General features: G+C 47.5%; 1 protein-coding gene across 3 annotated transcripts in view; it reads right to left on the bottom strand.

Moving 5' to 3' along the window:
- Positions 1–25,805, bottom strand: part of BLTP3A (bridge-like lipid transfer protein family member 3A) — a 571,303-nt gene that overhangs the window by 75,031 nt on the left and 470,467 nt on the right. Inside the window, exons 17-19 of one of the 3 annotated variants that reach the window (XM_078644270.1) lie at positions 6,426–6,579; positions 2,458–2,729; positions 2,229–2,337 (exon numbers count right to left, since the gene is read on the bottom strand). In XM_078644270.1, the coding sequence (XP_078500396.1) occupies positions 2,229–2,337; positions 2,458–2,729; positions 6,426–6,579 (535 nt within the window). The remainder of the gene's footprint in view (positions 1–2,228; positions 2,338–2,457; positions 2,730–6,425; positions 6,580–25,805) is intronic. The other 2 variants (XM_078644271.1, XM_078644272.1) reach the window with 2 other exon arrangements.

Here is a 25,805-nt window from a genome sequence, read left to right as displayed (position 1 = left end):
TTTAATATTCTTCATCACGCACTACATGTAGAATAAATGCATGCTCTAGTCTTAGAGTCAATTAGCTTTTCCCCTCATGACTTCTAGTTTATATCAACATGTTCCCTAAACATCAGATACTAGATAGGGTTTAGGTACATGTCGCTCCGACCCTCCAGACTTTAGTCTCTGCTCCTAGCACAGAGTTCATAGCCCCCAGCTTCTCCTAGTAACACGTCATTGCCAGTTTGCGCGCACCACCAGGTTAGAGGTCCCGGCTCCTTAGGTAGCCCCCTCCTATGTTTCCGCCCATTCATGACATATTCTGTTACGTTTGCATCACATGTCTATGTATACGCCCAGTTACACCTACTTTACCCTTATCTTTCGCGACTGCTACGCGTCACGCCTTCTGCTCCACCCACTGCTACGCCTACTGCAATGTAATGTTATGTGTTCGCGCTATGTATATATGCTCGTGTATTGTTATTAAAAGTCAGCGCGCTCATCCCAGACCCAGCCCCAGCAGCTGCTGGGCCCTGTCATCCTATTCCTATGCAGGTTGTCCTGTTCCTGTCCTTATGCTGTATTAAAACCTGCAAAACTCCTACTACCTCGAATCTTGACTCTTATTTATTGAGCTATCTGTTATTCATTCATTCATTCAAAAATAGATCCGGTATTATTTATTTATATACCACAAGCCTTCTAATTATTTTCGTCAGTGTGTCCAAAAACCCTGTATTGCATTTCTAAATCATCAGAATCTGAGCTGAAGAGCTCCTACATCCAAGATAATATCTGGGCTCTAGATAGAGGTTCCAATAAAGGTCTGATGCTCAAAGGAGGTTGAACTTTTTTCTCTCTGTACTCAACTAATGTGCCAACTTTGAGGGATGAGAGGCCTGAAGATCAGCCAAGAGATGGTGTTATTAGGCTCGCTAAAAGTAGGCAGCACCTTAGGAACCAATAGCTCCTCGGATACGCTCAGAGGGTGGCGCTTGATGGTGGTGGGGTTTCAGGTGCTTCATGCCGGATTTACTAAACTGCCGGACAGGCCTACCTTTCGATATTGGGACAAGAGGAATGTAGGGCAATCCTGAATATAATCAACATCACATATTGAAAAGCCTTAACCTAGGAGGGGTTGGCAGTTGGGGCCGGAAATTACGGTTGAGGTTCTTTTGGAGGATTGGGTTGCAAATTGAAGACAAGGGACAGACAGGGGCGTTTTTATTTGGTTGCTGCAGAATATCTGAATAGTTCCAGGAGTGGCACCATTTCCTTGAGGAAGAAGAGGTCTTTCTGTTCCTGTGGTGTTCTTGTATTATTTAGGGGAGGATCTCTTGGTGATGGCTTCATGTCAGGCAACTTAACTGAAAAGGGCATAAGGCTGTTTTGAGGTATCAATATGGACCGATGTAGGGAACAACTTAAGCTTCCGCTTCCTGATGCCCTTCAGTGCATGGAAGTGCAGGACTTGCAGGCTGAGGGGTCGTGGTCTGGCCTCAGGCACTTCATGCAGATACTGAACAGAGATCTAATAATGACATCTTCGTTAGACATCATCAGCAAGGTTTACCCTCCAACCTTAGGAGGTGACATCTGACAGTAACTGCCAAATTGCTGAGGAATTTTACTGATAGACATCAAAGAAGATCTTCAAGCCTGTGTCTGTAGGGGACAGGAAAACAGGAACCAACGACAATGTGCCACACTGCACCATATATATATTGAATTCCGTCACGTCCCAGCTGGGTGGAACTAAAACTCCAGTCGTGCACTTTGCATTGCTAGAGGAAAACATTTTCTGGACCCAGTGCGAAGACTAGAAGATATTCAAGTGGTGAATGATAGGTGGGAAGAAATATCCATCCCAAGTCTGAATGTTGAAGAGGGCGCATTTGTCACTGTTGGCAGAGTTTTTTTTGGAATAAGCGTTTAATGATGCTAGCAAACGAGGAACATGTTGCAAGTGGGTATGCAGCTGAAATCATCAGTGATATATAGGCTTGTCCTCTACAACAGAAAGAAAGAGCTGTGCTAAAGAGAAGTAGCAAGAAGCTTCCCAAGACACATTAGGAGTCCCAAACCATAGAAAGTTCTGCAAAATACTAGACAGTGATCTGTAGGTAATTGTGTAGAAGTGTTGAATGTCGAGCAAGTGCTGGCTACTGGGTAGCCTGAAAAGAATATAGCTGAGGTATGGACTGTTCTGACTGGTGTTGGGGTTTCATCTCTTAGCTCACCTGTTATGTAGAAGATACCATCATCTTTGCGCAAAACTAATATATGATCCACTGCCAGTGTAACTGGGATGGGCCCGGGAGAGGAGAGATAGATTCGTGGACCATCATCCTACACAGCAAACAAAAAACAAAACATGAGCGCAGACACACTTAATGCACCCGTAGTACAACCCACTGTAAACGACTTATGTGAATAATCCGAGGAGATGCTTTATAAAATCATCCTCACCTTCAAGGTTATCTGGGTGTCAATGATCTCTATCTTCATTGGGATGACCACTGGTGGTACCTCATCTTCTAGAAACGGAGCAAGGTGTGTGAGTGATGAGATCATAAGTTCAGCACTTAAGCGGCTGATCTGGAAGTGCAGAAATCCATTCAGTACAGCAAGAGGTGACAGCCGAGCAGCACCAGGTCCCGCCTCAAAACGCAAGCAAACTGCAGGCTCTCTCTGGCCAAGATCTCTCGATGGAGAGGATTTCTGTGAGCTGGTGTCCTCTGCTGAAGATGATAGTGAGCACTTCATTAGAAGGGCACAATCAGCAAACGTTCTCGATTCATCATACATTCTGAGTCCACATAACTCTCAGAACTGAAACACTTCTTACTATCTCTCTGCTACAGTCATAATCCAGACTTATATCTGAACCCCCACAAAGGCCCTTAACCAAGTCCCCTGCCATAGCTACTCCCTACTGCACCTTCTTTATTCTATCGCTGCTCAGACCCTCATGCCTACTCAGATGTTCAGTGCAACCAGTTGAAGAGCTTAATGTTTTGATTCTTAGGCTGCTCCTCCCTTTCACTCATTTTCTGGTTTTGCAGCCCCCGTCATGTTGGCTGTTTTGGTACCCTCTCACTAACTGATAGTTCCACTAACTCCTACCTTGCACTCTTCTACCATCTGCCTCTTCCAGCCTCAACCTATTAACCCATTAATTTACCAGTTATCCTGCCCCTAACTGTTTTGCTCCATTGTGAAGTATGGCTGCAGCTTGTTTCGTATTTGCATGACTACCCTACTCTTGCTTGTTTTGTGACTGCTCCATCCTTGATGTCAGCTCTGAACCTTAATCACTGCACCAGGACTGTCCTTCACCCTGTTGCTCCTAGAGTTACCTCACCTCTTTACTCGAAGTTTGCACCACCTTACCCTACCTCCACGGTTGTCACAACTCCTCATGCACTGGTAGCTACTTTGCCCCATTTTTGTTGCTAGCTGCTCCTGAAGTCCCTTTTTGCCTGTGGCTGTTTGCCACTATCTCTGAATCTGAGGCTACTCCACAGCTGTCACCATAGACCATGTTCGCATCTATTCTGTCTCCAAATGCTCTGCTTCAGCTCACCCTCCTAACACAAAGCCAAGCATCCACCACTGCTCCTGCCCCTGAATGACGCATGACATTTTTTTTCCCCCAGGATTGTTTAAATGATCTCATACCGTCTAATTGCATGGCCATATCTAACCCAATCCATTAATTATGTCCTCTGTTCCCACTGAGCATTGGTCCTTTTTGCCCTCTGGCCACTTTGCCCCACCGACTATTCACTCTTGTCCCAGCTTTAGGCTAAATTGTTTTATAGGTTTACATTTTCTTCCCCTACACACTCATATCTGGCTCAGGGGCTATGCTGTACTGTCTATATGCTTGTGCCAGTGCCACTGAGACGCCGAGATGTGTGCATCGGTTTGGCGCTTTATATGTGACTGCATAAGCGTGCGTGCTTGCGGTACCCTGTTGTTCAATGAGGTGCTCCCCCAGCCTCAGGATCACTTGCCAGTCCACATCTGCTAGGTCCATTAATCGTGTGATGCTGGGGCAGCCCACCCCTGAGCCAGGACCCCTAGGTGAGTGAGTGAAGAAATCTGTCTGGGTTAACAGGGGTCCAGGTGATTCTGCCCGACTGTGCCCTTAAGGGAATCTGGTAGGAGAGATGGGTGCAGGCTGAGGGTAGGTGTGCTCCTGCGATCAGGTGGGATGACTGTGCACCCTCCGGTGCACAGGTGGGGGCTGGCCTGGGTTGTGACAGAGCAAAAGGGAAGATTTCTGCCTACTGCTAGGTGAGGTAGGGAGCAGTGGGCTGGCTTGCTGGGAGAGCGGATGACAAACCAGGCACAATGAGCTAGTCTTGTGCACAATGGCAGATTCTCTGATCAGCCCACTACAGTGAACAGGACTGGATGCTTTCCACATGGGTGGACATGCTCGTAGCCACTTCACTGGACATTCCACTGTAAAATGTATTCTATTGATCACAAACATAAGGTACTGATGAAGTCGCCACTATCCAGATAAGCTAGGGCAACTATCAAACTTATTGTGCACTCAGTGTGCGGCCCACTACACTCTACACAGCATGTAGCATATCACAAAAGAACTGCAAAACTAAAGAACGGCAACTTCAGAAAAGTGAGTGCCACCAGCACCCTAATAATAGGTTTAGAGTGCAAGATGAAAACTTGCGCATGACAAGACAGGCGCTTGGAGACCCAGCAGATTTCTGTGGGTAAGAAAAGACTTCAGACATCGTTCTCACTTAACTCTGCTAAGGATGAGAATAAAGGGAATAAAAGACATGTAAATGGAGCCGAAATGGATGAGGTAGAAGTAACTTTACCCATTACAAGTAGCTCACAAACTTAATGCACCCAATGTACTACAGCAAATCGGAACTCGTTACCCATGTACAGTAATAGTAAAGAAACAGTCTTAAATACAGGAGTTACACTGAAATCAAATAAACAAACATTAATATGTGACTGCATTGACTCACCTACATTACTAAGTGCTATTCTGACCAAAACTTGAAAGATACACAAAATTCAACTAGTGTCTCTTCAAACACTATTGTCACCACTGTCAAAATGATTATAACGGCAGACCCCCTGATATTAGAACCCGGCTAAATCTTCGGTCATCAACACCACACTGCAAAACAAGACTGAGTTCAATATATTATCAGTGCTAGCACGCCACATCGTTGTCCCCATCAATTATATTTGCATCAGCAAGAGTGCTACTACAGGAACTTTAAAAGGCCTAATGCTTGCCGACCTAGAACAAAAACACGTAAGGAATCTGCACTTAAATCTAAACAGCATTAGTAGTTTCATAAAGGAAACATTTTTTCCAGCTCTAGATTTATTGTTTACTATCAGCATACCGAAATGGAAGAAACTAATAAGAAATACCCTGGAGGAGGACAACCAAACAAGTGACCTGTGCGTTTTATTAAATTACGATCATTTGGAGTTAATATGTAATACTTATTTATCAGGAATTCAAGCATAAATGACCTCAGCATTAAATCCACAAACAAAAAAGAAATACAGAAGATTCAGCCCACTTTATATCCCATTATTACAGTCTAAGGATTGTGGAAATCGATGGGACATGGTTAAAGGATGAAACTTTGGAGCACATACTTTAAAATGTCGCAAATTATTAAATTTACATAAAAATATATATGTCATACTTTTAAAGAAGTCAATGTCAGATCTACAAAAGAGGCAATTAAATTTGCTTTATGTTACGATCTGATGCTTTTGTATTGAAGCTTAATAAATGATTAGACCCGACAGACTAATTAGCAAAAACCTCTGGTACCGACTTTTAAACATTGCCTGACCCAGGTGTTGTGGATCATGGAACAATTATCATAGTTAATTATTGCTTTTTCATTTTTGTGTTATTTATTTTGTATACAATAAAATGTATTTAATTAATGTATTTTCATTTCAAGTTTTGCAACATCCTTGATCATCCAGCCTACCTAGCAGAAACGTTGAGCATTCTTAAGGCTTATGTGACACTAAGAGCAAATGAGTCGACCAATTAGACTTCTAAGTTAAGCCATGCTGCCTTTTGCCAATTGGCACATCTCTGGAAAATTGTTCCAGTTGAGCTTTTGTCAGGCTGTAAAGACTCGACTATTAAAGACAGATTTTTCTTATTAAATTTCCTGGCAACCTGCTGACATCATCCTCTCTCCTGTACTTTGCCTATTTTTTCATTTAATTTGCAATTGTATTTTAATATCCTTTTTTATTGTTATGTTTTTTTTAATGTTTTTACAATTACGACATCTTGCCTCTGTTTAAGTACCTAAAGTAAATACATTCTAAATATTGTGTTCCTTTCACTTCCTGGCCACAAGCTACTCCTCCCTTTCATCCCAGCAATAATCCAGTATTACCTTCACCTTCATTACTCTGCATGAAGTCCTGCAGCCCAACATTTCCAAGGTGCTCAGGGATCACCTCTGCAGCTTGGACTGCCACAGCCAAATCATCGCCTCGCCCCTCAATAAAGCAGTTCACATCACGCATCTTCAGCACCAGAATAGACACCTAGAATGAATATCAACAATGAGCCCAACGGCAAAAACATTCCTAAAAAAAACAAAGTCCAAAATGGAAAATATGTGGGTAAACTCGGGTATACACGGAATTTATTTCGGTCAGGGCCAATGCACATAAATCCCCATTTTACGTTCAAAACATGGGGTAAATGGTATTTACTGGCTGCAGAAAATATCAACCCCTATTTTGATATATTCTGATTTGGGGTATTAATCACCTACTAGGCGCAGCAGTGCTCATGCCGGTTGCACTTCCTTTCATACCGACTGAAACCCCAATCACTTATAGCACCTCTATACACACTCCAAAGTATATAACACATACATTACCTGCGACATTTAATGCAGACCCTGATGCTCTTACCTTGCCAACTGCTGCACTACAAATATAATGTGAGGAAATGTCTCTTTTTGTATGGTCTACCCCAAGTTTTGGGACGGATGCTGTTGTTTTTGCACTCAGGCCTTCTAACTAGACTTCAGAGCCTGTGCCCCGACCCTGCGTGTATATGTTTGATTGGCTTAAACCCAATTGGCCTAAGCTAACATACTTGTAAGTCACTAGTATAATGGTACCCAGGGCTTATACATTAGAGGGTCACCCCCAAGGTCTGCAGCACTGGTCGTGCCATCCTGGGTGTGCCAAGGGAAACATGACTTCTAGTCAGCCACCACAGACTGGAAGAGCAGTTTCTAAACTGCTAGCCCGACTGCCATGCAAAACAATGGCAAAGCCAAGTCCTCCCTTCTAATATATGTAGGTCACCCCTAATGCAGGCCTAACGATCCCTAAGGCAGAGTTCTGTCTATTGCGAAATGGAACATGTGTTTTTACATGTTCTAACAGTGATAACCAGCAATTGTCGTTTTTACTGTGGAAAAGGCTAGTAGTGAGTGCCGAGTTGCAGGCTGCCATAGTAGCCCTGCTAACCTCTGACTGGAAATATTAAAGTTGCACTCTGAGCTATAAAACAACGGGTTACATTAAGCCTTAATATCCAAGTCATGATTATTGTAACTTGTTGCAGAGTGCAGCTTTTATAAAGTTGTCACTTTGTAGCCCTAAACCCTCTGTGCCCGTCCACAGTTGCACACAGGGCCTGTCCCCGAGGCAGCTTTCTGCTGTCCTGGGGAGACATGCAAAGGACGCCCAGGAAAGAAGAGAATAGCAGCCTGCGCAGGAGAGATGTGTTACCTCTCCCTGGCAGGAAGCCACAAGGGTGTGGGCCCAAAAAATTAGTTTGGGAAGAGAGGCTGCCCTGTTGTTTAGGTAGACAGGCTGGCACTTGGGCAACAGAAGGAAAGCAGTTGCCAAACTGGTTCCCCAGGGGCGGGTAGTCCCCTTGGTAGCCACACCTCTGGGGTGGGCTAGGGAGCACTATACGCCCAGAGAGGGGTTGTGCCATTTTGAGAGTGTGCCAAATGGTGCATCATGGGATGGCCAGATGTCACAGTTTGCAGGTAGTGGTCATCAGGAAGGAGGGAACTTGTAGCCCATTGGCCACAATCCACATCCTACCCTGGGAGCATTTTCGGAACATGATGAGGCAGCACAGTGGATTGCACCTGCTAAACCTGGTTACTAGCAAAGGAAAGGGGACTGTGCCTGTTGTGTCCTGGTCGTGAAGATGTTGCCCCCAGAGCCCAGGCAAAGCTAGAGACTCCAAGGGGTCGTTAGGCTGATCTCCTGTTCGCAGCACACGGCCACTACAGCTGAAGATGCCTGCTGGAGCAAGTTGGTAGCCCTGATTTCCTCCTCACAGCCACCAAGAACAGACACCCAAGTTTGCATCGAGTATGCTGGACCTGGGAGAGTTGTCAGAGTGCAGCTTGGTTGCCCAGAAGACAATTTATCGCCCAGAAAATGATTTAGCTGTAACCGCGATAGCGGGGGACTGGTAGCCAATGCCAACTGGACTTCGTTCAAGTCTGAGAAGACTTTAAGAGACGTCGATCCTTGTGGCCAGGGCCACCTCAACCAAACTATGGACCGAGGAGTATCTACAGAAAGACGCATGTCGACCACATAGCAACCTTGAGCATGCTCAGCACCCTGTATCTTTTGCATCAGGACCACTTCCACAGAACCCTTTAGGAAGGAGATAAAAGTGTCTGAAACTTGCTGAAGATTGCTCCATCCTTAGAGGTAACTGTTTCTGTAGACCTTGCTGATCCATTTGACTGGCTCCATGCTGCAGGTGGTTGGCCAAAGTAACTGGAAGTAGCCGCATTGATATTTACCTACGTTTTTCTTGAAAAAGTTTAAGTGCCGAATTTGTTGAATGTGCCAATGCTTGTTAACAGTTAAGTGACAAAAGAGTATATTTACTATACCTTGTAAAATCTGAATCTCTGGAACCCTCTGGTGGATCTTTTTCGTTTGAGGAGTTAAATATTGTATAAAAATGTGTTCTACTTTTTACAAATTGGTGTCGGATTACTTGAGTGCCTTGTGCATTTCTTTTTCAATTATTTTGGTGCTGTTTGAATGATTTACACTTGTTCCTTTATGTAAGCTTGACTGCTCAGAGCCACAGCTACCCAGATTCGAGTTAAAAATGTCACACATGAAACCTACTGGTCCTAAAAGTGTTGGTAAATGTATTACAATGTAATACAAAGCATTACGCATATCCACACCATATAATATACCTCATTTCCTCGCAATAACAGTGAGGCCTAGCCCTCAACAAGTACAACTTCATTTTCCACATCTCACAAAGATCCGAATTTATATCAAATCTCTCAAACATTGGTACATCTAGACACAACCCAATAGGCACAGACATATTACATGTAACCTTTCCCAGCACACCAAACACAACAAACTCAATGACATTTTGAATCTTATTGAACATAACACACCTCTCAAACTATCACACATGATACAAGACTCACACAACTCCTAAATGTCAACAACGTTTTCCTAATGCTTAGCACATCCAGCCTCATGTTCTAATTTCCACTACTCTGGAACCACATAGAATGCCTCAACCTTCTGCAGTATATTAACACAATTAACTATCCAACATTTATAAATACACTTCTCCTAAAATCGCACCATGCTTAGACTGATGGAGAATAAGTGATGAATGGAGCATTGGTTGAGAGAGGCTTGAGGGGGGCTAAATCTAAAAGCAGGTCTCCACAAATTAATCAAATATGGGGTAAAAGCAAAATACAGAAGCCTGTCTGACACAGATCAAGAATGGTCAAATTCTGAATTTCTGAATTTACAGACAATAGTTTACCACTTAAGAAGCCTTATCTCTAAACCTCTTTTGTACTACTACAAGTTATTGTGGCAATCATTAGTCTGTCCTCACTTACAATATGGTTCCAAACCTTTGGAAGATTGCTGCTGATAGATTGAGCTTTCTGGGTCTTCAAAACTTGTATAGAGGAGATCCCAGCAACAGGTCAGACCATTTACAGGGAACACCTAGAGCTCTCATCGCTAGCTTAAAACAGCAAGGAAGAAGTGCAAAATGTGAAAGGTATTGAATATATCAAATTAGAGCTTTTGATATCCAAGAGGCTGGCTGGAGGGATGTGGAAGGCCATACTGAAGCTGCTCTTCACCCAAGGACAGTTTAACTTCCTTTGTTCCTGTGTGTGCAGTGAATAACTTAGTGGCCCAGTTGTGTTCAACCCATTTCCTCTAGAAAGAAGAGAAAATGATGATAGAAAAATGTTAATTCTATTTTGCACAGGGGAGTACTGAACACTAAGGAAAATACCTCGTTTTGTACCCATATCTATGTTCAGATCAATTTTGAAATTTGAATGCTGTAGTGCCAGGATCCTGTCAACCACCAAAAGAGTGAAATGTGCTTTCCCCACAGCCCACAATATATAGAATTATATATAGGTAACTGTGAATAATAGGGGTGCTTTTCATCAAGGGGTTCCAGTGACATCAAAAAGGCAACAAGAGTAATGCTGGGATCGTCTATGAGGACACTGAACTTCTAGGTGAAAAACAATCCTTTTTTCAGTTACCCCATCTTTAATTTAAGGGCCCCCCATTTCATTTGCCACTCCTGTCGTCAGAGGTTCCGAAATGGAGGAGTCGTGGATGAGCCATACATAAAGGCTTCACCTGCACCCATCCTTGCCCTGTAGTTCCACAAGCTGGCCACCCTCTACTCCATTACCTTAATGATAACAAGCATTTACAATGCAATGGTTTCGCCTTTGGAAAAGTTAGAGCTATTGGCATTGTAAATGACAAAATTTGTATTTATGTGTTGGTTTTGAAAACAGATAAATAAATGGCATTGTCATTTACATTGCCATTAGCTTAATCTCTCGCAAATGTGAGACCTATTGTACCCTACGGACGAGCTCAGCAGACAGCAGTTACTACCACACACACCCAAAGCCAGCCACACACCCAAAGCCAGCCACACACACCCAGAGCCAGCCACACACACCCAGAGCCAGCCACACACACCCAGAGCCAGCCACACACACCCAGAGCCAGCCACACACACCCAGAGCCAGCCACACACAACCAGAGCCAGCCACACACACCCAGAGCCAGCCACACACACACACACACACACCCAGAGCATTTCAGCAATAAAAAGCAAGCAGCATTCATCTAGAGCAAACTGTTCAGAATGGGGAATAATCTGCGACCTCAGATCCCCCGCAGTTATTCCCCCATTTCGATATTCAAACCTTATATTAGCACAGAACTGCTGCAACTGGTAATTACAACACTTGACATTGTCGGCAATTATAGTGTTAACGCAGCGTTTAAAACTGACATCATGAGACCCTAAATGGGAAAGATTGATCCTCTTGGAAACAGCGGGAGTTTTAGGATTTACACATCAGCGGCCCCTGGGAGCCACTGTTATACAGCCAGATCAGTTTTCTTCTGTAAATTAAAAAAAAATACAGTGTTCAACTGCACCAGGTGAACGTCTGCCAATCTCTCTCCACCCCTCATGATGTTTTGTTTTCTTTGCCTGCCCCTAGTTCTTCTTTTGAAATGTCTGGAACTCAGCACAGAGAACCATTACAAGGAAAAGCAGAAAGAGGAATAGAGGGAGAGCATCACTGAATGGGTGAATTAGCTGAGGGGCCCCAAGGGGCCGAGAAGGTAAACAGAGAGCAAGGGACTGTGATAAGAGCAGGGGGTCTGTGAGTGATCTAACTATCCCTCAGAGGGTAGGGGCAGATCCCCGAAAGGACACCCTAGGGAGATGCACGTGAGAGGCAGGAGAAATTCGAACCCCGGGCAATGAAGTTCTTATCCGAGAGAGCGCGGATACCGGAGGCCGGGTGCCCCGCCAGGGGGCGGCACGAGCGGTACCACTCTAAGAGGCAAGAAAAACAAACTGGAGGGACGCCACCAATGAGCTACAGAAGGCCCACCAGGAACTTCCTCAGAGTACACGAGAGTGGCCACGAGGGACCTCAGAACTCACATGACTGATTCATGAGGGGCCTCGAGAGAAGACAGGTGGGAACCCGAGAGGACCTCGTACCTGGTCAGAGTGATAAAGTAGAGAGATCACTAGTGACCTGAAAGCGAGAGGACCCTCAGAATTACAGGGCACGAGACTCCGGGGGGCGAAGGAGGCCCGCCTGTGACTTCAGAGGGCAGGGACGGAGCAGAAGTCCCCTCACCTGAGGACAAGGGACGTAAGGCATGGCCCTCAACTCATAGGACAAGAGGGACCTCAACGCAGGGCGTGAACACGCGAGGGATCCTATCAGAGGACAGTGGGGCTAGTATGAGGGACCTCAGAGGGCGTGGAAAGGACCTGGAGGAGCCCCTTGAATGGGCCGAATGAGGGACTTAATGAGAGGACAGGAGAAGGCTGCAGGGCAGCAATAAGGTATGAAGGACCGCAAAGGGCAAGTCAGGAGCTGAGGAGAGACTCGCCAAAGGACAAGTGAAGTACGAGAGGGGCGCCCTAGGGCCCAGGAGTGACCTCTTCTGAGGGCAGTCGGAGACTCCCCACCCGGGGCGGGGGCTGGCGGGGTCAAGGAGTGACTAGGGCGACGCTAGGTGAACGTGAAAGGTTACTTTTACAGGCGGCGTCTTTGAAAAGCAAGGCGCCCCCGTGCCTACCTTCCGTCCGGGCGTGCAGCAGCAGAGCGACGAGCAGCAGGCAGGCAGCAAACATGGTGCACGGAGATCCCTCGCCGTCCGCGTGGACCCGGATCCAGCCTCCCCCTCCTCCCGGCTGGCTGGCACCGAGATACTTTGTGCAGAAGAGAGCTCTGGAGCAGGGTCAGGCTGCGCCCCTGAGCTCTGCGGCAAGGGAAAGGACGCCTCCATCTTCGGCCGGTGCCGCCATCAGGAAACAAGGGGGAGGAGAGACGCAGCGCCATTGCGAGGCCAGCATCAGGAAAACAAGCGGGAGGGGGCGGGAAAGGGGGAGGAGAGACGCAGAAGACGGCCGGAGCAGGAAGGCGGGTGCCGGCTCAATGCCGGACCAGATTCGGGGGCGGGAGAGAACACGGACGACGGGAGGGGGGCGGGAGAGAACACGGACGACGGGAAGGGGGCGGGAGAGAACACGGACGACGGGCGGGAGAGAACACGGACGGCGGGAAAGGGGAGGGAACGGGAAAAAACGTAACTCCGCCCAGGGAAAAAATCTCGGGAACGCCCCCGAATCTGGTCCGGCCTTGACGGACAGATCCGGCACCCAATGGCTAGCCTCCATTTATGGAGCTAGCCAATGAGAGCCGGGGGACGTTCCCGAAGTCCTTATGGTCAACATAGGATTTCACCTGCGCCGAAAAGCTGCGCAGAGCGCAGCCTTCGGCAGGCGAAACCCAAAAATGGCACCTAGCATCCTGCTACCCTACCCATCTCTAGCATTGATATAACCGCCCATCCTCACCAGCCCCCCGCATTTGCACTCTCTTCCCCCACCAAAACATCTCATTCTGGCACCAACCCAAACACCCTCCACATTTATTATCCCACATCTACCTAAAGTTAAAACTAACCTAGTGTTTTACCACAATCTCTTCAAACCGCCTCCTCCCCTTCCACATATATATCTGTGCCTTCCTTTCAGCTACCTACTCTACAATCTAGGCTCTACAATAGAGTGGGAAGAACACGTTATTTACCTATGTTAATGCTGTTTCTGGTGGATACTCTAAATGCAGATCCCCGACCTAGTGAATATCCCCAGGCACTGAATTGGATTCCGAGATTATTCTCAGCATTTCTCCTATGTGCCAGCAGGTGGCACTGTGCAGCTTTAAGTCAACTCCATCTCGCTCTGGAAGTGACACTGGAGCCACATATAAGGTCCACTCCTTTATGCTGAAGTCAGTTCAGTTTCTTTCTTGACTATCAGCGCCGTTGCACACAGATCTCAAAAACCAATCAGTTGTGAGAGAGTGCAGATCTCTAAATTGTGACCTTTTCACAAGCAGATAAGAGAATTCTTTCCACACAACGAGGAGGTTAGAAGGCAGTGAGGAATCCGCTTTAGATAGAGCCCACCATAAAGAGCGTTACCAAAGGTAAAAAAGTTGTTCTTCTGATCAATACTTTTAACTGCAAATTCTGCACTTTGTGAATAGATACCAAAGCAGTAGCTCCCAAAGTAGTGGGACTGAGGAATGCCTCAAACCAACAAATCCTGAAGGTCAAACAAGCAACGTGCCCCTCTCACCGGACTTGGCTATCAAGGTAGTAGTGCTTTGTGAATGTATGTATGGACGCTCACATCACGGCCTAATAGATTTCCAAGACAGGTACTTTGCGTGCCAACACAATGGTCTCAGCCTTGGCACTGGTCGAATGAGCCCTCAGACCTTCGCGAGGCTGTTTCTAGGCCACTCCGTAGCAAGATCTTAATACAGACGACTATCCACTGTCATGTAGTTTCCACCTTACGGTAGGAACTGCCTGTTTGTGGACAGCATAAACGATGGGATGGTGCCGGACTGATTCTATGAACCACCTCAGGATATGTTGTTCTATAGACCAGCTAGCGCACAGTGCCACCATAAGCCTCCCTCCCCCAAACCTAGGCGGGCAGCAAATGGTTTCTGGCAATAACTTAACATTACAAGCCAGGTCTCCATGGAAGCATGGTAACAGCTCTAGAACCCTTTTGTTTAGTCGCTAGTACTCTCAGAGAAATATACAAGAAATAAACAAAAGGATGTTTTCAATATTTTATTGAACCAGCAAGATTCTTGTATAAAATATGTGCTGGAATGATCAACAGACAGAAGCAAATCAAAGTTACTAAACGCACCAGAACGGTGAACAAAATAAACAGCTTCAACATGGTGGTAAAACAAAGCATATATGCAGGTAAGAAATACAATAAAGAAAATTGGTCGTACTCCTACTATGCAGTCCCTAACCTAAGTGTCTAGGGGGAGTGTGTGTGTATGTACAACCAAGAATCCCTGTTCTGGATGATCCAACCCCAGTTACATGATGGGAATGTGGCCTTGTGGATGATAAATAGAACAGCATTTGCATAGTGTGTGTCGAGACCTAGTACATGGTGTTCAAGGAATCTTGATAATGTTAGACGGAACAGAATCTTTAAGCGAAGCAGTTTCAGAGAAACAAATCCAACACTGCCACGCACGCAAATGTGTGTAAAAGGTTACTGTGTAAAGGGGAAGGCAACTTAAGAAAACATGTCCATTACAAAAGATGGCATTGGTTCTATGTGGACCTACCTCAGACACAACACCCACTCCTCAGACAACGGACCAACCAAAGAGCTATCTAAAAGCCTAAACTTTATAAAAACTGTGATATATAAAAAGGGACCATTATTTAAAAATACTTTAAAACCAAGCTTGTACGTTTGACACTCAAGGCACACAGAAAGCCATTCGCTTAAAAATATAAAAAAATTAAGAAAATGTGAAAAAGTTGACTTGTAAAAAGCAAGTCAAATCACACACAAAATAGACATTCCCACCAAACGTAATAGCCAACTGTTCATGTGTTCCGAGTGGTAGATGAAACATTTCTCGTTCCAGTTACCGCAGACGATGTTTCCAAAGCCGTACCTCGAAGCAGCCTAATGGAGCAAATATGTTCCCATCCAGTCCCCACAGCAGAGGCTGCTGAAGTGACCACAGCCTGTAGAAGGTCGGCAGAGCATAGATCAAATTCACTAGGAGCTGAAGCATCCCAGGACGGCTTGAAAAATGCGTTCAGCAGCAATGCAATATGCTGGGGACAACTATACACATGGGCCTTTAAGGGGTCTACCAGTACATTTATGTATGACGGCTCAACCAATTGCAATCCAAGGCATAAATCCATGGCACATTCGAAAGTGCACAGCAGATAGCAGAATAGAGGGTGCAATCTGTGCAGCCAGACAGGACAATATAACAAGAGCCAATGTTTGTTCAGTTCCTGAAGCAGAGGTATGCCGAAGCAATGTACCATGCGTTCATGGCACAACAGCACATATGGCTGGACTAATTTCATAACGTTTTGAGTTGGGACATCCATTGTGGAGAAGATAAATTAAAATCATAGTCCCGGCAATCAGCAGCAGGACAAGCAGAAGACCTTCAAAAAAGTACAGAGTGTATGAAAGATGGGATGACCCCGAAAACTGTCTGGAAGGTACTGACCAACCCAGAGTCTATAGACTTAAAAAAGTGCACTATTTCCTTCATATCACACGTTAAAAATATGATGGGCCAGCTATTCGAAATGCAGTGGGAAGATGGTATGAAGTAGCGCCTGTATCTCTGAAGAGGACCTCGCAAACTGGAGATCAAACGTCTCTTTAGTGGATGTTAAGGCCACATATTGTTGAAACAGCATGCCTTTCAGTTTGCTCAGAGTATCAAAGCGTATGTTGGAAATGCTTATCGAACGCCACAGCGTTGCCTCCCTAACTGTGCGGGCAGGTGGAAACAGAACTTGAGAATAACACGTAACTATTGAATTTACAGTCACCAGATAGGAGATGCTGGGCTTCATCCAACAACAGCCTGGGCTGTTAATCATGAAATAGCTCCTGTTAGAGAGCAATTTGAAATCTGGATAAATCATGGCTGCTGGTGAACCTTTAAGATAAGGTTCGCCACAGATGCATTACAAGCCCTGTGGAGCTAAATGTCCTGCAGTCCAGGGACCCACTTAAAGTGTTCTCACAGTCAGAACCGCTGAGAAAGACTTCAGCCTCCCCATTCCTGCATCGATACTTCAAAGGTAGGTCCCAATACTCGTGTATATACCCTTCCCCTAATGCTTCATATGTGCCTACTTAATTATCCAATCCATAGATGGCGTTTCCGCAAAGGTGAAAGGTAATTTCTCTAGTTTTTCAATGTGCAACATGGTGCACTAAGCATCGTTCAATGCCAGGAGGATCTGTTGTTACGTCACTTGATAAGGGAGAAACAGACTAGCGGTCTTAATATGTCGCCATGGCACTTGGCTGCAATGTAATGTTTGAAGAGCCCAACTCAATAGTATAATAGACCGAAGCTGTAACTTCCCATGTTGTATTGCGGACATGTCCTGCTGTATAATGTCTGTTACAGATGACACTATGTAATTGTAAAAATGGATGAAGCAGAAATCATGTCAGATTAACAGTACTATTGGAATCAAATGAACTGTTCTGTTTTAATGTTTTTAAAATCTTTTTGTAATGGCTTTAATTAACTGATACAAATAAAGAATCATAGACATAAATGCAGTGATTATTATTTTTCACTACACCAATCGTCTATACATTATGTCACTAAATGTATAATTCTTGGAACTTTCACACTGATGTATGTGTCTTCTTTCTATACAAATTGGAATAAGGCATCTGTCCCTTTTCCTGATCTATTCTTCCTGTGAAGCAAATGTCATCTATGAGTCACCTACATATCCATACGCATTCTCTAATGAGCCCCATCGCACATGACTTGCTTCCAAAGCGGCTACCTCAATCCCGAATTCATTTACATGCCATTTTCACGCATGCACGCCACACAGCGGTTAGCATTCTAGTCCCCTGCCGTATATAAGGTTTCCAATTACGGGTGGCAAAGTATAAACCACTTCCGGGTTACTTAACCAGCAAGTCTCATTCCAACTGAGAAGACTTGCACTGGCGGAACCTCATGCCCGACCGACCTTCACATCAAATACGTATTTTCCCCCCTCAGTCAACTCCCGCCCACAATTGCACGTAATAAAATGTAACTTCCAATCAGTTCTCTCTCAATTGACACAGAATAACCTTGAGAATCAGGTTCACTGAACCTTCATCCTCATTCAATGCTTTTTAAAAAATATGGGTGACCGAATGACCACGATGCTACCTTGAAGTCTGGATTAATTCCTTAACTGACCCCTTAGAAGTAAGTTACCCTCTTTCGGTGTAATCTATGAACACGCCTCAATATTATCCATCAACTGACCACCTTTCTCATTCTCATCACAGAGACACATGAATCATCCATTTTCAGCGCAAGACAGTATAAGGCGTAGACTCGCTCTCTGCATAGTTCCTTCGTAAATTCCATGCAATTTCTAATTTCTGAATTAAGTGCACCAACTAACCAGTGGTGAAGCGATTCCACTTTCACCTTAAACTAAGATGTGGTCAACGCAATTTATTTATTTTTATTTATTTAAGAAGCTTATAAAGCGCACAGCTACCCCCGTCGGGGGTGTCCCGGCGCTGCAGATTGCAAGCTGGTAAAGAAAGGTTACTCAGAGATGGTAAATTACCCAGTTTTGAGTTTGCATCGGAACACAGGCTCTGAGTCAATGAACCTAAGATCCAGTGGGAGGCTGTTCCAGAGTTTAGCTGTGACTACTCCGAATGCTCTGCCCCCACTCCTGGCACGACGAAATCTGGGAATCACCAGAAGGCGTAGGCTATTTGATCGCAGAGATCTAACGGACTGAGATAGTTTAAGTCTCTTTCTCAAATATCCTGGACCTAACCCATTAAGGGCGCGAAAGGCTAAGGTCAAGGCTTTGAACTGAATGCGGCGGGCATGGGAAGCCTGTGAAGTTTTTTCCGATACGAGGCAACCGATTGACGGAAAGGAATATTACCAATCAGCCGCGCAGCAGCATTTTGCACAATTTGCAAACGTTCAATTTGGTAAAGGGGAGCGCCTGCATAAAGACTATTGGCATAGTCTAAATGTGACGTGATCAGGGCATGAACAATGGTCTTACGGGAGTCCAGCGGGAGATAGGGGAAGATCTTCCTAATCATGCGCAGTTTACCAAAGCAGGCAGAAGTAACCTTGTTAATCTGAGATTGACAGGACAAAGCGTTGTCGAATTGGAAGCCTAAGTTGCGGGCTGTTTGAACAGGAACCGGAGGGGGATTTAGTTCCGTAGGCCACCACTGAATAGCAGGCAGTGGATCTTTTTGGTTAAAAAATAAGACCTCGGTTTTATCTGCATTCAGTACTAGGTGGTTCGAAGCCATCCAGGAGCTGATATTACTAAGGCATAGGCGGAAGTTGGTGAAGTTGGAGTCAGAATGATCTCTAAAAGAAAACACCAGCTGAGTGTCATCAGCATAGGAGATCACTCTGACCCCCCCAAGATTCAACCACTGTAGCCAACGGGCCTAAGTAGGCATAGAAAAATAGAGGGCTGAGCGCCGAACCCTGAGGCACTCCGCAAAAAAGCGGCTTACCCTCAGATTCAAAGGGCCGAAGGAATACCTTCTGAGTATGTCCTGAGAGGAACGATCGGATCCAGGTAAGCACAGTACCACCGATTCCCAACTGTCTTAGCCGGCTCAGTAGTATTTCATGGGACACAGTATCGAAAGCGGCGGACAGGTCGAGGAGGACCACGCAATCCACGCTAATATATGTTGGCTTTACTTCCAACGGTTCATCTAGAGGTGGCCTCATACCAATTAGTTGACCCATATATGTCTGCAAAATATATATAAATAATCGGCACAACCTATATAAATTACTCTTCACTTATAAACTTGTCAAATAATCTTAATAGGCCCCCTAATTACTCTGGCCTCACAACCTCCTCTTTTTCTTTTCCAGTGATATCAGGTGCTCACACACCTGTCCTGAAGATTATCTCAAATGCTTGAGATCGAAATACCGTCGACCTCATGACTATACTTCACTATATAAATTCATGTAAAGGAGTTTAATTTTATGCTTTTTTTAAGAGTGCATGTTTTTTACTTCCCTTTCACTCACTAGAGCACCTTTTTTCACACTTACCTGTGAGCAGTGGATCATATTATATGATATATCTATATATCTATATATATACATATATATACATATATATACACATATATACATATATATATATATATATATATATATATATATATATATATATATGTATATTCACTGAAAAAACCATAGGTTTCATGGGCGTTGTATTTAGCTGGACATTTCACTCATACAAAACCATTGAAATTCCCCCGTTATAGTTAGTTCAGCTAACTATAACGTGCGCGCCCGCAATGCACTGCTGATGACGTCACATATTACATCACTCATGACATGGTCTGTGACATCACTCATGACATCACCGATGACATCTCAAACGCCATAATTGGCCCCGGGGACCCCATCCCCCGGGGCACGGCCCTTTTAAAAAAAATGTTTTTCATATTGGAGGGAGGCTGCCTTGCCCCCCTCCTTAGGCCATTTATGGCCCAGGAACCCCATCCTCCGGGGCCTGCCTTTGTTTATTTTATTTGTTTATTTATTATATATATATTTTTTACATTTTTGGGAGGGTGCCGCGTGGCTCCCCTCCCAGGCCACTAATAGCCCCGGAGACCCCATTCCCCGGGGCTGGCCCTCTCCGTTGGGGACCGTGGGGGGGTCCCCAATCCCCCACTGTCCCTTCGGCTCCCCATGTCCTGCGGGAACTGGCATTGCTTTTCCACATGGGGAGCTGCTAAGATGCAGCTCCCCCTGTGGAAAAGCAATTTGCTTTGGTATTTGGAAGAGAGAGCAGGTTTTCTCTTCCAAATACCAAAGCAGTTTGCTATGGCAGGGCGGGAGCAGTGAGGCTCCCGCCCGCCATAGCAAACTACAGTGTCCCGGGGGTGGGCACCCCGGGAGACTGCAGGAGCCGGCCCTGGGGTTGGCGGTCCCCAGGGCCATAACAGGGCTCCAGGAGGGGGGCCGCGTGGCCCCCCTCCCACCATTCACAAAGCCCCGGGGAGGTGGTGGTCCCCGGGGGTGGGGGGTCCGTCACGGATCCCCTCCAATTGTAATGTTTAGAGCCCATGGGAGGTGGAGGTCCTAGGGCGTGTGTGGGTGGGCTAGAGCCCCTCCACACTGTTTTTTTAAAATAATTGACACAAGCCCCGGGGGTGGCGGTCCCCAGGGCTTGGGGGGGCCTTTGAGCCCCCCCTGCACATTTCTTTATAAAGCCCCGGGGATAGGGGGTCCCTTTGGGCTACCCACCCAAATCTAACATTGCCCCTGGGATTTGGCCCACCGGGGCAGAATAATAACGAAGCACGGGAGCCCGCACTTCATTTTCTTTTTTTTATTATCGGCAGGATCCACGCACCCTGCGCGGATTTTGCCGATTTAAAAAAAAAAAGATTTTTTGGGCCCTGGGGGTCCTTATGGGACCCCCTAAGCAGGGCTAGGGTGTCAGGATGTTTCTACCCTACCCCCTTTTTGCGTTTTGCGAGTTTGTTTCTCTGCTTTAGGCACAATATGGCTGCCAACACTTCCTGATTTGGAGTGTTGACAGCCAATTAGCATACAGCTCATGCTCGGCAGGGTGCGATGATGGTATATGATTTTACTTTTGATTTTCTCAGCAACTACTGAACGGATTTACACCATTTAACAAAAAGGCACGAGTCTGCACCAAGGGCTACCTCTTTGCCAAATTTGGTGTAATTCCGTTCAGCAGTTTGGGCTGTAGCTGCGGCTAAAGGTTCCTATGGAAAATTGCATAGGAAAAACACATTTTAGGACCCCCCTTTTTTCTCGGCCCCGCTTACGAATCACCCCCGTTTGAATTCCAACACCTGCCACCGTGGGCGTGCTCGTCCTCATGGTCTTATGGGTGACGTAGTGCACTCGTTGTACTACCAGTTGGGTGCATTGCTGACAGTCTCTAAATAGCCCTCATGAAAAATGCAAAAGTCAAAGACGGGGCCTGCCCCGCTTTGTGACCGCCACACTGAGCCTTCGAGCTGGTTTGCCCCCTGCAAGGGCACCAGCTCACCTTCGTTCGTAGATGCTGCAGCACCAAAACGTGGTGCCGACCCGCAGCAGTGTTGGGCTTCTCTCAGCGACAGGGTGAGGGCCGCTTTAAATCCAAACAAACTGGAAACCCATTTGGAGAGATACCTTACGGAGGTAAGTTTCAGCTCACTTTAATCGTTGACAGCCTGCCAGCAGGAAAACCTCAAGCAACAGCATGAGCTGAGCGCCAGACGTGTTTCAGGATTCAACCTTTCTTCAGTGGCATTATGGCATGCTGACTGGAAGCGCTGCTAGGAGTGCACCATTTGAATTCCAACACCTGCCCCCGTGGGCGTGGCCATCCTCATGGTCTTATGGGTGATGTAGTGCACTCGTTGTACTACCAAGTGGGTGTGTTGCCGACAGTCTCTAAATAGCCCTCATGAAAAATGAAAAATTCCAAGACTGGGCCTGCCCCGCTTTGTGAACGCCACACTCAATCAATCAAGCAATTTTTAGAGCGCACTACATACCCCCAAGGGTCTCAAGGCACTGAGAGGGGGGGGGGGGGTGCTGCTGCTACAGTTCGAAAAGCCAGGTCTTGAGGAGTCTTCTGAAGGTGTGCAGGTCTTGGGTCTGCCTCAGGAGGATCGGGAGGGTGTTCCAGGTCTTGGCGGCGAAGAAGGAGAAGGATCTTCCGCCGGCTGTTCGTTGAATGCGGGGGACAGCGGCGAGGGCGAGGCAGGCAGAGCGGAGCTGGCGGATGGGGGTGTAGAAGCTGAGTTGGTCGTTGAGGTATGCTGGTCCGGTGTTGTACAGGGCTTTGTGTGCGTGGGTGAGAAGCTTGAAGGTGACTCTCTTTCCGACGGGGAGCCAGTGGAGGTCTCTCAGGTGAGGGGTGATGTGGCTGCGGCGTGGGATGTTGAGCATCAGTCGGGCGGAGGCGTTTTGAATGCGTTGCAGACGTCGCAGATGTTTGGCGGGGATCCCTGCGTAGAGTGTGTTGCCGTAGTCCAGTCTGCTGCTGACGAGGGCCTGGGTGACCATTCTTCTTATTTCGGTCAGGATCCACCTGTAGATCCTGCGGAGCATGCGGAGGGTGTTGAAGCAGGAGGAGGAGACGGCGTTGACCTGCTTTGACATAGAGCGGGAGGAGTCGAGGATGATACCCAGGTTGCGTGCGTGGTTGGTGGGTGTCGGTGCTGTTCCCAACGTGGTCGGCCACCAGGAGTCATCCCAGGCTGAGGGGGTGGAGCCGAGGATGAGGACCTCCGTTTTGTCCGAGTTCAGCTTCAGTCGGCTGATCCTCATCCACTCCACGATGGCCTTCATTCCTTCGTGGAGGTTGGTTTTGGTGGCGTGCGGGTCCTTGGTGAGGGAGACGATCAGCTGGGTGTCGTCGCGTAGGAGATGATGTTGAGGTGGTGCTGGCGGGTGACGTGGGCGAGGGGGGCCATGTAGACGTTGAATAGCGTCGGGCTGAGAGAAGAGCCCTGGGGTACGCCGCAGATGATGTCGGTGGCTTTCGATCTGAAGGGTGGGAGGCGGATGCTGTGTGTTCTCCCGCAGAGGAAGGATGTGGTCCAGTTGAGGGCTTTCTCTTCTATCCCGGCCTCTTGGAGCATGTCTTTAGTGTGCGGTGGCAGACCATGTCGAGACGAGTCAAGGGGGATGAGGGCAGATGTCTCACCGTTGTCTAGTTGCAACCTGATGTAATCTGTGGCGGCGATGAGGGCTGTCTCGTGCTGTGGTTTCTTCGGAAACCGTACTGGGAGGGGTCCAGGATGGTGTTGTCTTCGAGGTATCGGGTCAGTTGTGTATTGACGACTTTCTCGATGACCTTCGCCGGGAACGGGAGTAGGGAGATGGGCCGGAAGTTCTTGAGTTCCTTGAGGTCCGCTTTGGGCTTCTTGAGGAGGGCGTTGATCTCGGCGTGCTTCCAGCTTTCCAGGAATGTGGCTGTCTCGAGGGAGCAGTTGATTACTTTCTGGAGTTTGGGTGCGATGATTGCGTCTGCTTTGTTGAATATGTGATGTGGGCAGGGGTCTGATGGTGATCCTGAGTGGATGGTGTTCATGGTCTTGCGTGTTTCCTCATCGTTGACGCTGGTCCAGGCGGTCAGGTGGGTGGCGCGGGTGGTGGTCGCCGGAGGAGTGGTGTCTGGCGTTGTAGGTGCTGTCGTGGTGTTGAAGCTGTCATGGATGTCGGCGATCTTGCGGTGGAAGAAGGTGGCCAGAGAGTCGCACAGTTCTTGTGAGGGTGGTATGTCATTGGTGATGGCGCTGGGGTTGGAGAGTTCCTTGTCGATGCTAAAGAGTTCTTTGCTGTTGTGTGCGTTGTTGTCCAGGTGGGCTTTGAAGGACGATCTCTTGGCTGATCTGATGAGGTGGTGATGTCGGCGGGTGGCGTCCTTGTGGGCTGCGTGGCTGTCCGGTGTTCATTCATGGAGCCATTTCTTCTACAGTTTCCGGCATGTTCGTTTGGATATCTTGAGTTCTTCGGTGAACCAGGCGGCTTTCTTGCTGGTGCGGCTGTTGGATGGTTTCTTGAGCGGGGCGAGGGTGTTGGCGTAGTCATCGATTCAGTGCCTGAAGTTGCGGGCAGTGGTGTCTGGGCCGGTGGGTGGGTTCTGGGTGAGGGTGTTGGCAAGCTGGTCCTCGGTGACTTTGCTCCAGCAGTGGCGGGGTAGCTGTTGGGTGCGATGGTGCGTGGTGGGTTTCTTGAAGGTGAAGTGGATGCAGTGGTGATCCGTCCAGTGGAGTTCGGTGGTGTGGTTGAAGGAGACGTGGTTGCTCGTGGAGAAGATGGGGTCCAGCTTGTGGCCTGCGGTGTGGGTGGGTGCGGTGATTAGTTGTCGGAGTCCGAAGTTGGCGAGGTTGTCGATCAGTGAGGCAGAGTTGGTGTTGTTGTTGTTCTCGAGGTGGAAGTTGAGGTCCCCAAGGAGGATGTAGTCCATGGAGTCTAGTGCGTGTGTGCTGGCGAGGTCTGCGATGGAGTCGCTGAACTGTTGCCTGGGTCCGGGGGGCCTGTAGACGAGGGTTCCTCTGAGGGTGGTGTTGGGGTCGGTGTGGAACCGGAAGTGCAGGTGCTCGGCGGTGCTGAGGGTGTGGTCTGCGTGGGTGGAGACCTTAAGGGAGGACTTGTGGATGATGGCTATTCCTCCTCCGATTCCATTGGTGCGGTCTCTGCGGGAGATCTTGTAGCCCTCCGGGATGGCTATGGCGATGTCCGGTGCCGAGGAGTCGTTCCACCAGGTCTCGGTCAGAAAGGTGGCGTCTGGGGCGAGGGTGTCGAGTAGGTTCCATAGCTCGACGGCGTGTTTGCGTGCGGAGCGGGTGTTCAGGAGTATGCAGCGGAGGTGGTTAGGTCCGGCCCTTGGTGGTTTGGTCGTTCTGTCGCAGGTGAAGCTGCAGTTGTGGCAGGAGAAAGGTCCGTGGGTGCGCTTCGGTGCGGCCTGGAAGCAGGTGTGATGTCGTCCGGCGTTGAGTGCGTGGAGGGCGCTGGAGTCGTAGCGGAGTCTGGCGTCGTGGTGGTTGCGGGGTCCAGGGGTTCTGGCGCTGGGCGTGGTCCGGGCGCGGACGGGCTCAGCCTGGCTTGCCTCTGGCGCGCCTCCGGTGATGTAGTGCACTCGTTGTACTACCAAGTGGGTGCGTGGCTGACAGTCTCTAAATAGCCCTCATGAAAAATGCAAAAGTCCAAGATGGGGACTGCCCCACTTTGCGACCGCCACACTGAGCCTTCGAGCTGGTTTCCCCCCTGCAAGGGCGCCAGCTCACCTTCGTTCGTAGATGCTGAGGCACCAAAACGCGGTGCCGCCACCGCCGACCCGCAGCAGCGATGGGCTTCTCTCCGTGACCGGGTGAGGGCCGCTTTAAATCCAAACAAACAGGAAACCACACGGAGGTAAGTTTCAACTCACTTTATTCGTGGACAGCCTGCCAGCAGGAAAACCTCAAGGAACAGCATAAGTAAATGAGCGCCAGACCCGTTTTTGGATTCAACCTGTCTTCAGTGGCGTAAGGGCATGCTGACTGGAAGCGCTGCTAGGAGTGCACCATT

This window comes from Lissotriton helveticus, chromosome 5_1, assembly GCF_964261635.1.
Source record: "Lissotriton helveticus chromosome 5_1, aLisHel1.1, whole genome shotgun sequence".
In the NCBI taxonomy this organism is placed as follows: domain Eukaryota; kingdom Metazoa; phylum Chordata; class Amphibia; order Caudata; family Salamandridae; genus Lissotriton; species Lissotriton helveticus.
Note: the sequence above shows the minus strand (reverse complement) of the source record. Positions and strands in the feature narration are given on the sequence as shown.